This window comes from Ambystoma mexicanum, chromosome 11 (genome assembly GCF_040938575.1).
Source record: "Ambystoma mexicanum isolate Mex_15411 chromosome 11, UKY_AmexF1_1, whole genome shotgun sequence".
NCBI classification, from domain to species: Eukaryota; Metazoa; Chordata; class Amphibia; order Caudata; family Ambystomatidae; genus Ambystoma; species Ambystoma mexicanum.
Window position 1 is genome coordinate 1484998460 of NC_090934.1, and position 12647 is coordinate 1485011106.

General features: G+C 47.0%; 1 protein-coding gene across 5 annotated transcripts in view; it reads left to right on the top strand.

Annotated features, from left to right (window-relative positions):
- The window catches only part of LOC138504626 (aminopeptidase N-like), a 554696-nt gene that overhangs the window by 351199 nt on the left and 190850 nt on the right, over nucleotides 1-12647 (top strand). For all 5 annotated transcript variants that reach the window (XR_011279874.1, XM_069625220.1, XM_069625223.1 and 2 more), the window contains one exon: nucleotides 2517-2671. Coding sequence is in view for 4 of the 5 variants with exons in the window: in XM_069625220.1 (XP_069481321.1) it covers nucleotides 2517-2671 (155 nt within the window). In the remaining variant the exon portion in view is untranslated. The remainder of the gene's footprint in view (nucleotides 1-2516; nucleotides 2672-12647) is intronic.

Here is a 12647-nt window from a genome sequence, read left to right on the forward strand (position 1 = left end):
AAGAGCCATCACAAAATAACTCCCAATCTGGCTCTTTCTGTGGGATGTCGCTCAAGTCAATTCTTCCCTTTGTTTCTTCTTCAGTGATCATTAAACAATCATGGGGTGGTGATTCGTTGTCACCAATTTCTGCTATGGGCAGTGGCATTAATTCTGCAGGATTCAATGCGCTACACCTCATAATTTGGATGTGGGGTGCAAACAAGATGAGCTCATATCTTGTCAGTCTAGCTGAGGTGAGGTGTTGCGTCTGTGTCCTATTTAATAGAACGTCTATGGCATGTGGCACCATCAGAATTAAAGTGTGCCCCAATACCATTCTTTCCGTTTGTTTCACTGATGCAGCAGCCGCGGCAACAGATCGCAAACATCGTGGTACTGCGCGCGCTACAGGGTCCAGCATGGAAGAATAATAGCCGCACGGCCTATTTCTTCCACCTTGTTCCTGTGTCAAAACCACCAATGCACATCCTTCACTCTCACTCACGAATAGTCTAAAGATCTTTTTATAGTTAGGAGTGCCTAAAACTGGCGCAGCACACAATGCAGCTTTACCGGCCAACTATCACCCAATCTCCATCACTCCTTTCCTTGGCAAACTCCTGGAAAAGCTGGCCATCTCCCAGCTTAATCTTCACACTGAATCTGTTGGTTGCCTCCATGACTACCAGTCTGGCTTCAGAGCTACCAGAAGCATGGAACGGAAACTGCTCTCCTGAACATCCGTGAAGACCTGCTCTCCAACCTTGACTCCAACACCCCCTGTGTCCTCATCTTACTTGATCTCTCTTCTGCCTTTGAAACAGTCAACCATACCATCCTGCTCAACCGTCTCTGTGATAACCTGGGGATCACTGGTCAGACCCTGTCGTGGCTGACTTCTTTCCTCTCTGATCGACCCTCCCAGGTTCAACTTGGGTCCTTCCTCTCCTCTATCTCTATCTCTACCTGTGGTGTTCCCCAGGGGTCTAACCTCTCTCCCTGGCTGTTTAACCAATACCTGGCACTTCTTGCCCACCACATTGCTGCGCTCTGCCCCAACATCCAGTGCTATGCGGATGACACTCAGCTCATCATTTTCAGGTTACCCTCAGCCACCTCTTCTCCCTCTCTTATCTCTGACTGTCAGCCATCCAGGAGTGGTACGCTGCCAATGATCTCCATCTTAATGCCAGTAAGACTGAGATTCTCCTCATCGGCACAACCACTCCCTCCTTTCCTGTCACTCTCTGGCCGGCCCCTCTTGGCCCTCTTCCTGCTCCCACCTCTGAGGCTAAAAACCTTAGGGTCATCTTCAACTCCACGCTCTCCTTCTCTCCTCACATCTCTGATGTCTCTAAGAAGTCACACTACCAGCTGCACCTCCTCAGAGGTATTCTTCCTTTCCTCTCCTTCCCCCAGAAGCTCACTGTCTCCAGAGCTCTGGTACTCTCTAGGCTGGACTATTACAACAGCCTCTTTCTAAATCAGCCTGCCTCTACTCTCCGCCCTTTGCAACTTATCCAGAACAGGACTGCAAGCCTTGTGCTTGGCCTCAAGCCCAGGAAATGTATCTCTCCAGGACTGCAATCTCTGCACTGGCTCCCGGTGGCTGCAAGAATTAAGTTCAAAACCCCCTGCATTTTCCACAAGGCCTTCTGGGGCCTGGGGCCTCAATACCGTCAACTCTCTCTTCCTAAATATCTTCCTTCTCGAGCTCTTCGCTCATCCGCCTTCAACTCCCTCAGGGCCAGTCGCTTCTCCAAGCAACGAGTTGGTGGTAGACCTCTTTCTTCGGCTGGGGCCTCCCTCTGGAACAGCCTCCCTGCCTCTCTGAAACTTGAGAACCATCTCCAGTTCCGGAAGCACCTGAAAACCTTTCTCTTTGCTTCTGCTTTTTCTCCTCCTCTCCCCTGCTGAATCCCTGGCTGAAACTGCACTGGTTACCAGGACACCCTCTGATCTCGGGCCCAGGTCCCCTCCACTGTCAGTCGCACACCTGCACTGCGTTTCTAGCAACCCCCTGCAACTGTGACTGTCTCTGTATCCCTACAGTCCCACTAACAGCACTTGACACCGGATGTCTGCACCTACCCTTGCACTTGACACCAGCTGGCCGGATTTACTTATTGTTATTATTCTTTTATCCCATGTACTGCACTTCCCCCCCTTGCACTTTCCCCCTTCCCATGCACTTGCGCAATCTGAATGTCACCTGGCCTAGTCGGATCGCTGTATGTCTTCCCTCTGTTCCCCCTCCCTTGCCTCAGTGCGCCTTGAAACACTTGTGTATAGGCGTGTTATAAATGCCATTTCATATCATATCATAAAGATTAAAGTGTATGTTCTTGGATCATGAAATTCTGTTTGAAGGCTATTTGCTTTAAGCCACAATGTCTATCAGAGGCAAGGACCTGTGTGTGAATGCAGTGTACGTGACACAGAAAGTGGACCTGCAAAGTTTTCTCTTAAACACATGTCTCCTGTACATTGATCGGCCATTCTTTCGCCAATGAGGATCTTTCTTTTTGCTGCAGATCAGATCGCCCTTCCGGATTTCAGTGCCGGGGCCATGGAGAATTGGGGGCTGGTGACCTACCGGGAGACCGCCCTGCTCTACGACTCGGACGTGTCATCCAGTGGGAACAAGGAACGGGTGCTGATTGTAATAGCCCACGAGCTCGCCCACCAGGTACTATTCATGTCACATCTGAGTAACTTCACATTTTCTCCCAATTTTCTTGTGGATTTGTAATTTTGTCCTTTAAAATGTAGAAACTTGTTTTAAATGAACTTAAAATTGCAATGTAATAATAGAGTGATGGAACGAGACACTGAGATTGTGCACCTCGTCGTTGAGTAGCGGCTGCTCATCTTAATGGGTGTCGGGTCTTTGGTGTTGGAATGAGTCCTTTGATCCTAATTTGTGTCTTGTCCGTTATACTTGCTTGGGCCAAACTGTGTGTCGGAATGCAAAGCAACAAATAAACCATGTATAAACATTGAGAAGGCACCAATTTTCCATGATTTTGAAAATGGCATGGGGCATGTTTGTATGCAAGGGAAAATCTGGTTTGTCCTTTTTGTTTCATATTAAATTCATGCCTTAAAATGTTGAGCTAGTCCCGCCGGCCGTTTATTAGAAGTTCCAGCAAACAATGTCCACACTAAAGGGAACCTCCACCTGCTATATATTGAGACGTTTGTTCTCTACCAAACATGGTTTCAAATGTTTACTAAAGATATAGATAGTTAACAAGGATTGTGGACAATGTTGGTGCTCATTTTTAGGTTTAGCCAAACATTGACCCGTAGTGCCGACAATAGTTAAGATGCGCGTGACTTCATTAAACACCACGATTAAGACAAGAAGGAGAACGGATCAACTGAAGAACAAATATGTAGGTCAAAAAAATATGAATTTGCTTCATATGAAGGCTGTGGAAAAAACAATGAACCCAAAACTCTTCCAATTTGCCCATAGAAATAAACTATTCTTTCTCAAATAGGATTTAGTAATGGCAGGGAAGCTCCTTTCTACACCAATGAAAACAACTTTAATATAAAGCTAAAATATGGGATTGGTGCACCAGAGTAACACGTGTACAGGCAAAAGATAATTAATATATCCCTAAATATGTCATTCTATATAAAAACATTATGGGTTTTCCAGATAGAATGTCTAGACGCCGGTAGATAAAATGTAGGTTTAATTTCCTGATTTAACAAGGGGGGTCCTGGGAGTCTCTCTGCCAGACATTAGTCCTGGTTACGAGAGACTTACCCAGAGTCTTTAGCTCACTATCTTTTCACAGAGAAGAAATATCCCAAACATATCAGTCTTTGTCCTGCCCTGGGGCAGTCCAGCACCGAAATGCAAGGCAATTCTCCTCTGAACAAGAGTACCAACAGAAACCCCAGACACGTGTTTCGGTCTGGTTGGACCTCATCAGTAGGGTGGATCTGTGCCTCTCTAAGAATAGTGAGCAAAGGATCCACGTCTGGATTCCCCTAGTAACTTAGGGTGAGACCCAAAGTTACTTAAATATGCAGATTTAACAAGGGGGGTCCTGGGAGTCTCTCTGCCAGACATTAGTCCTGGTTACGAGAGACTTACCCAGAGTCTTTAGCTCACTATCTTTTCACAGAGAAGAAATATCCCAAACATATCAGTCTTTGTCCTGCCCTGGGGCAGTCCAGCACCGAAATGCAAGGCAATTCTCCTCTGAACAAGAGTACCAACAGAAACCCCAGACACGTGTTTCGGTCTGGTTGGACCTCATCAGTAGGGTGGATCTGTGCCTCTCTAAGAATAGTGAGCAAGGGGTCCACGTCTGGATTCCCCTAGTAACTTAGGGTGAGACCCAAAGTTACTTAAATATGCAGATTTAACAAGGGGGGTCCTGGGAGTCTCTCTGCCAGACATTAGTCCTGGTTACGAGAGACTTACCCAGAGTCTTTAGCTCACTATCTTTTCACAGAGAAGAAATATCCCAAACATATCAGTCTTTGTCCTGCCCTGGGGCAGTCCAGCACCGAAATGCAAGGCAATTCTCCTCTGAACAAGAGTACCAACAGAAACCCCAGACACGTGTTTCGGTCTGGTTGGACCTCATCAGTAGGGTGGATCTGTGCCTCTCTAAGAATAGTGAGCAAGGGGTCCACGTCTGGATTCCCCTAGTAACTTAGGGTGAGACCCAAAGTTACTTAAATATGCAGATTTAACAAGGGGGGTCCTGGGAGTCTCTCTGCCAGACATTAGTCCTGGTTACGAGAGACTTACCCAGAGTCTTTAGCTCACTATCTTTTCACAGAGAAGAAATATCCCAAACATATCAGTCTTTGTCCTGCCCTGGGGCAGTCCAGCACCGAAATGCAAGGCAATTCTCCTCTGAACAAGAGTACCAACAGAAACCCCAGACACATGTTTCGGTCTGGTTGGACCTCATCAGTAGGGTGGATCTGTGCCTCTCTAAGAATAGTGAGCAAGGGGTCCACGTCTGGATTCCCCTAGTAACTTAGGGTGAGACCCAAAGTTACTTAAATATGCAGATTTAACAAGGGGGGTCCTGGGAGTCTCTCTGCCAGACATTAGTCCTGGTTACGAGAGACTTACCCAGAGTCTTTAGCTCACTATCTTTTCACAGAGAAGAAATATCCCAAACATATCAGTCTTTGTCCTGCCCTGGGGCAGTCCAGCACCGAAATGCAAGGCAATTCTCCTCTGAACAAGAGTACCAACAGAAACCCCAGACACGTGTTTCGGTCTGGTTGGACCTCATCAGTAGGGTGGATCTGTGCCTCTCTAAGAATAGTGAGCAAGGGGTCCACGTCTGGATTCCCCTAGTAACTTAGGGTGAGACCCAAAGTTACTTAAATATGCAGATTTAACAAGGGGGGTCCTGGGAGTCTCTCTGCCAGACATTAGTCCTGGTTACGAGAGACTTACCCAGAGTCTTTAGCTCACTATCTTTTCACAGAGAAGAAATATCCCAAACATATCAGTCTTTGTCCTGCCCTGGGGCAGTCCAGCACCGAAATGCAAGGCAATTCTCCTCTGAACAAGAGTACCAACAGAAACCCCAGACACGTGTTTCGGTCTGGTTGGACCTCATCAGTAGGGTGGATCTGTGCCTCTCTAAGAATAGTGAGCAAGGGGTCCACGTCTGGATTCCCCTAGTAACTTAGGGTGAGACCCAAAGTTACTTAAATATGCAGATTTAACAAGGGGGGTCCTGGGAGTCTCTCTGCCAGACATTAGTCCTGGTTACGAGAGACTTACCCAGAGTCTTTAGCTCACTATCTTTTCACAGAGAAGAAATATCCCAAACATATCAGTCTTTGTCCTGCCCTGGGGCAGTCCAGCACCGAAATGCAAGGCAATTCTCCTCTGAACAAGAGTACCAACAGAAACCCCAGACACGTGTTTCGGTCTGGTTGGACCTCATCAGTAGGGTGGATCTGTGCCTCTCTAAGAATAGTGAGCAAGGGGTCCACGTCTGGATTCCCCTAGTAACTTAGGGTGAGACCCAAAGTTACTTAAATATGCAGATTTAACAAGGGGGGTCCTGGGAGTCTCTCTGCCAGACATTAGTCCTGGTTACGAGAGACTTACCCAGAGTCTTTAGCTCACTATCTTTTCACAGAGAAGAAATATCCCAAACATATCAGTCTTTGTCCTGCCCTGGGGCAGTCCAGCACCGAAATGCAAGGCAATTCTCCTCTGAACAAGAGTACCAACAGAAACCCCAGACACGTGTTTCGGTCTGGTTGGACCTCATCAGTAGGGTGGATCTGTGCCTCTCTAAGAATAGTGAGCAAGGGGTCCACGTCTGGATTCCCCTAGTAACTTAGGGTGAGACCCAAAGTTACTTAAATATGCAGATTTAACAAGGGGGGTCCTGGGAGTCTCTCTGCCAGACATTAGTCCTGGTTACGAGAGACTTACCCAGAGTCTTTAGCTCACTATCTTTTCACAGAGAAGAAATATCCCAAACATATCAGTCTTTGTCCTGCCCTGGGGCAGTCCAGCACCGAAATGCAAGGCAATTCTCCTCTGAACAAGAGTACCAACAGAAACCCCAGACACGTGTTTCGGTCTGGTTGGACCTCATCAGTAGGGTGGATCTGTGCCTCTCTAAGAATAGTGAGCAAGGGGTCCACGTCTGGATTCCCCTAGTAACTTAGGGTGAGACCCAAAGTTACTTAAATATGCAGATTTAACAAGGGGGGTCCTGGGAGTCTCTCTGCCAGACATTAGTCCTGGTTACGAGAGACTTACCCAGAGTCTTTAGCTCACTATCTTTTCACAGAGAAGAAATATCCCAAACATATCAGTCTTTGTCCTGCCCTGGGGCAGTCCAGCACCGAAATGCAAGGCAATTCTCCTCTGAACAAGAGTACCAACAGAAACCCCAGACACGTGTTTCGGTCTGGTTGGACCTCATCAGTAGGGTGGATCTGTGCCTCTCTAAGAATAGTGAGCAAGGGGTCCACGTCTGGATTCCCCTAGTAACTTAGGGTGAGACCCAAAGTTACTTAAATATGCAGATTTAACAAGGGGGGTCCTGGGAGTCTCTCTGCCAGACATTAGTCCTGGTTACGAGAGACTTACCCAGAGTCTTTAGCTCACTATCTTTTCACAGAGAAGAAATATCCCAAACATATCAGTCTTTGTCCTGCCCTGGGGCAGTCCAGCACCGAAATGCAAGGCAATTCTCCTCTGAACAAGAGTACCAACAGAAACCCCAGACACGTGTTTTGGTCTGGTTGGACCTCATCAGTAGGGTGGATCTGTGCCTCTCTAAGAATAGTGAGCAAGGGGTCCACGTCTGGATTCCCCTAGTAACTTAGGGTGAGACCCAAAGTTACTTAAATATGCAGATTTAACAAGGGGGGTCCTGGGAGTCTCTCTGCCAGACATTAGTCCTGGTTACGAGAGACTTACCCAGAGTCTTTAGCTCACTATCTTTTCACAGAGAAGAAATATCCCAAACATATCAGTCTTTGTCCTGCCCTGGGGCAGTCCAGCACCGAAATGCAAGGCAATTCTCCTCTGAACAAGAGTACCAACAGAAACCCCAGACACGTGTTTCGGTCTGGTTGGACCTCATCAGTAGGGTGGATCTGTGCCTCTCTAAGAATAGTGAGCAAGGGGTCCACGTCTGGATTCCCCTAGTAACTTAGGGTGAGACCCAAAGTTACTTAAATATGCAGATTTAACAAGGGGGGTCCTGGGAGTCTCTCTGCCAGACATTAGTCCTGGTTACGAGAGACTTACCCAGAGTCTTTAGCTCACTATCTTTTCACAGAGAAGAAATATCCCAAACATATCAGTCTTTGTCCTGCCCTGGGGCAGTCCAGCACCGAAATGCAAGGCAATTCTCCTCTGAACAAGAGTACCAACAGAAACCCCAGACACGTGTTTCGGTCTGGTTGGACCTCATCAGTAGGGTGGATCTGTGCCTCTCTAAGAATAGTGAGCAAGGGGTCCACGTCTGGATTCCCCTAGTAACTTAGGGTGAGACCCAAAGTTACTTAAATATGCAGATTTAACAAGGGGGGTCCTGGGAGTCTCTCTGCCAGACATTAGTCCTGGTTACGAGAGACTTACCCAGAGTCTTTAGCTCACTATCTTTTCACAGAGAAGAAATATCCCAAACATATCAGTCTTTGTCCTGCCCTGGGGCAGTCCAGCACCGAAATGCAAGGCAATTCTCCTCTGAACAAGAGTACCAACAGAAACCCCAGACACGTGTTTCGGTCTGGTTGGACCTCATCAGTAGGGTGGATCTGTGCCTCTCTAAGAATAGTGAGCAAGGGGTCCACGTCTGGATTCCCCTAGTAACTTAGGGTGAGACCCAAAGTTACTTAAATATGCAGATTTAACAAGGGGGGTCCTGGGAGTCTCTCTGCCAGACATTAGTCCTGGTTACGAGAGACTTACCCAGAGTCTTTAGCTCACTATCTTTTCACAGAGAAGAAATATCCCAAACATATCAGTCTTTGTCCTGCCCTGGGGCAGTCCAGCACCGAAATGCAAGGCAATTCTCCTCTGAACAAGAGTACCAACAGAAACCCCAGACACGTGTTTCGGTCTGGTTGGACCTCATCAGTAGGGTGGATCTGTGCCTCTCTAAGAATAGTGAGCAAGGGGTCCACGTCTGGATTCCCCTAGTAACTTAGGGTGAGACCCAAAGTTACTTAAATATGCAGATTTAACAAGGGGGGTCCTGGGAGTCTCTCTGCCAGACATTAGTCCTGGTTACGAGAGACTTACCCAGAGTCTTTAGCTCACTATCTTTTCACAGAGAAGAAATATCCCAAACATATCAGTCTTTGTCCTGCCCTGGGGCAGTCCAGCACCGAAATGCAAGGCAATTCTCCTCTGAACAAGAGTACCAACAGAAACCCCAGACACGTGTTTCGGTCTGGTTGGACCTCATCAGTAGGGTGGATCTGTGCCTCTCTAAGAATAGTGAGCAAGGGGTCCACGTCTGGATTCCCCTAGTAACTTAGGGTGAGACCCAAAGTTACTTAAATATGCAGATTTAACAAGGGGGGTCCTGGGAGTCTCTCTGCCAGACATTAGTCCTGGTTACGAGAGACTTACCCAGAGTCTTTAGCTCACTATCTTTTCACAGAGAAGAAATATCCCAAACATATCAGTCTTTGTCCTGCCCTGGGGCAGTCCAGCACCGAAATGCAAGGCAATTCTCCTCTGAACAAGAGTACCAACAGAAACCCCAGACACGTGTTTCGGTCTGGTTGGACCTCATCAGTAGGGTGGATCTGTGCCTCTCTAAGAATAGTGAGCAAGGGGTCCACGTCTGGATTCCCCTAGTAACTTAGGGTGAGACCCAAAGTTACTTAAATATGCAGATTTAACAAGGGGGGTCCTGGGAGTCTCTCTGCCAGACATTAGTCCTGGTTACGAGAGACTTACCCAGAGTCTTTAGCTCACTATCTTTTCACAGAGAAGAAATATTTTAATTTCCTGGACACTTGAAGTATTAGATCCTCGGTTCTATAGCTTGTGTGAGACTCTTGAAATAAAGAAAATGCTGAAACACTAGGTTTTAGCCTCCCCAGCGATCTCAAATAGTAGGGTGTATTTCTTTCGTAAATTTGCAAACAGCCTAGATGGTTTGAGTGAGGAAGCCTGTTGTTCTTGTTGCATGGAGAGAAAGTAAATCAGTTTGATCCTGGCTATAAGTCATTTTTGGCTCAGGATTGTACTGTTACTTGGATCTACTAATAATTGAGATTGTGATAACATAGTGTTTGTAAGCATTGGGCAATACAGGGTGATATATGTTACGCTGTGTCATTATGATATATTGTGTATTTTGGATAATGAATTCATATGGTCGTGTTTATGGAACTGTACTAAATACTGTATTAGGGAGTAAGGTTTTTCCATCATTGGTGTATAATAGAAGTGTATAAGGTTTACTATTAAGCATTCATACACAATGAAAAAAATCTTACCAAGTGTGAAAATGATAAGGGTGTCAATAATAATTATGGAAATGGGTTCCGTTAGAATACGGGCACTTGAGTCAATGGGCTTGTTCTTAAAGATGAAAGCCGAAGGTAAATCAGCTGCCGCCTGTATATAGTGTCTTTAGATCTGATGTTTGCCTTTTCTCCTGTTAATAGGATAACCTATGCAAAAAACAGCAAAACTATGGCTTAGAAATGGTGCTCTTAGAGCTTATTATTCTGCTCCATACAGATATATTTACAAAAAAAGGAACTTGCTCCTGATTAGCTTTATGTGGATACAGCGTTGACGGTAAGGCTGAAGATGGCAGGGAGGCTGTCTAATAAGGTGTACACATTTAAAGGTCCTAAGCAAGGGTGCGTATTCAGCTCCTGTCCTTTTAATTTCTACATATCTTACATATAGCATGAAGTTCCAAAGGCCCGGGACTTCTCATCCAAAATTGGAAGTAGCTAGGATTGCACGGCACATTTTCATAGATGACGTAAGAATGTTTGAACAAACTACCATTTTATTGTAAGTATCTTTTGAGGTAGTGGGAAGAGATGCTAACGATCATCATTTAGAAAGAAATATTTCCAAAAATCCAAAATTCTGAGATTTACAAAAAAGAAAAGTAATATTGGTAAACGCCTGGTCCTTCTAATCATAGTCTCTACAAGAATTAAAATAGATAATATAATTAGGGACTACAATTAATAATATGGAAGTGTCTGTGGAACTAACATCTGTGTTTAGGTTTGGCAAAACTATCAAATATCTAGAATTGTAAACATTATGCATCCCGAAGGGGCATCCATTTTGAAAGACCTTGGAATGGCTTATACTAACAAATGTCAATCGGAAATTAGTCCGTTTATGGAGGCCATTGAGCAAAAATCCAACAAAGCAGGAAGCCCCCACACTTGGGATATCACATTTTTTCATTAACACATTGCAGCTGGATGAGTTTCAGAAAAAATGGCTGGAAACAAATTACGAGTTATGGCAAAACTATCCTAGGGTCTTTCTAAAGTATAATCAAATACAATCTTATACGGGACGAATTCCAGCCAGGAAATATTTGTATATTTATATGGAGTTTCATGTTCAGTTATTGACGACAGCAGAGGTCTTAAGAACCAGAGAAAGTGCAATGCGCGGAGATAGGCCGTGCAGGTGGTGCAATCAAGGACTTGGAACACTGAGACATGTATGTGCAGACTGTCCGGGTTTGTGCATGTGGTGAATTTATTAGTTCTCCCACTTTCTGCAGTCAAGCACTTTAATGGCGGTAGCCTTTTAGGAACAGGATGATGGCGGGTCGTCAGGTTTCATTTATTATTGCTGTGGTTAATTTTATTAGAAAGATAATTCGGCCTCATGATGAGGTATGCGTTAGGGGGTTAACGGGGCCGGTGGAGCTGCCGGCCCTGTTAACCCCCTCGCGCCCCATTATGAGGTCTCCTTGCGGGACCCGCTAAGGACGCCTGGTTTCACAAGGCGTCCTTAGCGGGTCCCGCGAGCGGACCAGGATGCTAAAACACAGGCCCGTCATTAACGGGCCTGTTGTTAGCATCATCCCCATTCCCATTGAGCCCTATGGGGGCTCATATGGGAATAGGGATGTACTGGGGTTGGCTTAGCTGAATGGGGAAATACTGGGCCCTCCAAGGTCGGATGCCCTGGTATTTCCCCATTCAGGGAACCCGGACCCGGTACCCAGTATGGGGGTAGCCATGCCGCTCTTAGCGGCATGGCTACCTCCATACTTATGAGGCCCAATGAGGCCCACTGCGCAATTAAGGCAGTCAGGCATGAGTCATTGCCTGAGCATGCGTGCCCCACCCACAGCACGCACTAAGGCAGTCAGGCATGAGTCATTGCCTGAGCATGCGTGCCCCACCCACAGCACGCACTAAGGCAGTCAGGCATGAGTCATTGCCTGAGCATGCATGGCCCACCCACAGCGCGCACTAAGGCAGTCAGGCATGAGTCACCGCCTGAGCATGCGTGCCCCAACCACAGCGCGCACTAAGACAGTCAGGCATGATCCACTCCCAGAGCATGCATGCCCCACCCACATCGCACACTAAGGCAGTCAGGCATGAGTCATTGCCTGAGCATGCATGCCCACCCACAGCGCGCACAAAGGCATTCAGGCATGAGTCATTGCCTGAGCATCCGTGCCCCACCCACAGCATGCACTAAGACAGTCAGGCATGAGTCATCGCCTGAGCATGAGTGCCCCACCCACAGCACGCACTAAGGCAGTCAGGCATGAGTCACCACAGCGCGCACTAAGGCAGTCAGGCATGATCCACCCCCAGAGCATGCGTGCCCCACCCACAGCGCACACTAAGGCAGTCAGGCCTGAGTCATTGCCTGAGCTTGTGTGCCCAGCCAAAGCGCACACTAAGGCAGTCAGGCATGAGTCATTGCCTGAGCATGCGTGCCCACCCACAGTGCGCACTAAGGCAGTCAGGCATGCGTCATTGCCAGAGCATGCGTGCCCCATCCACTGCGCACACTAAGGCAGTCAGGCATGAGTCATTACCTGAGCATGCGTGCCCCATCCACAGTGTGCACCAAGGCAGTCAGGCATGAGTCATCGCCAGAGTATCAGTGGGCTTTATGTTAGAGCACTCTGCTTTTTCGAAGTGCGCAGCATGAGAGCTGGGTT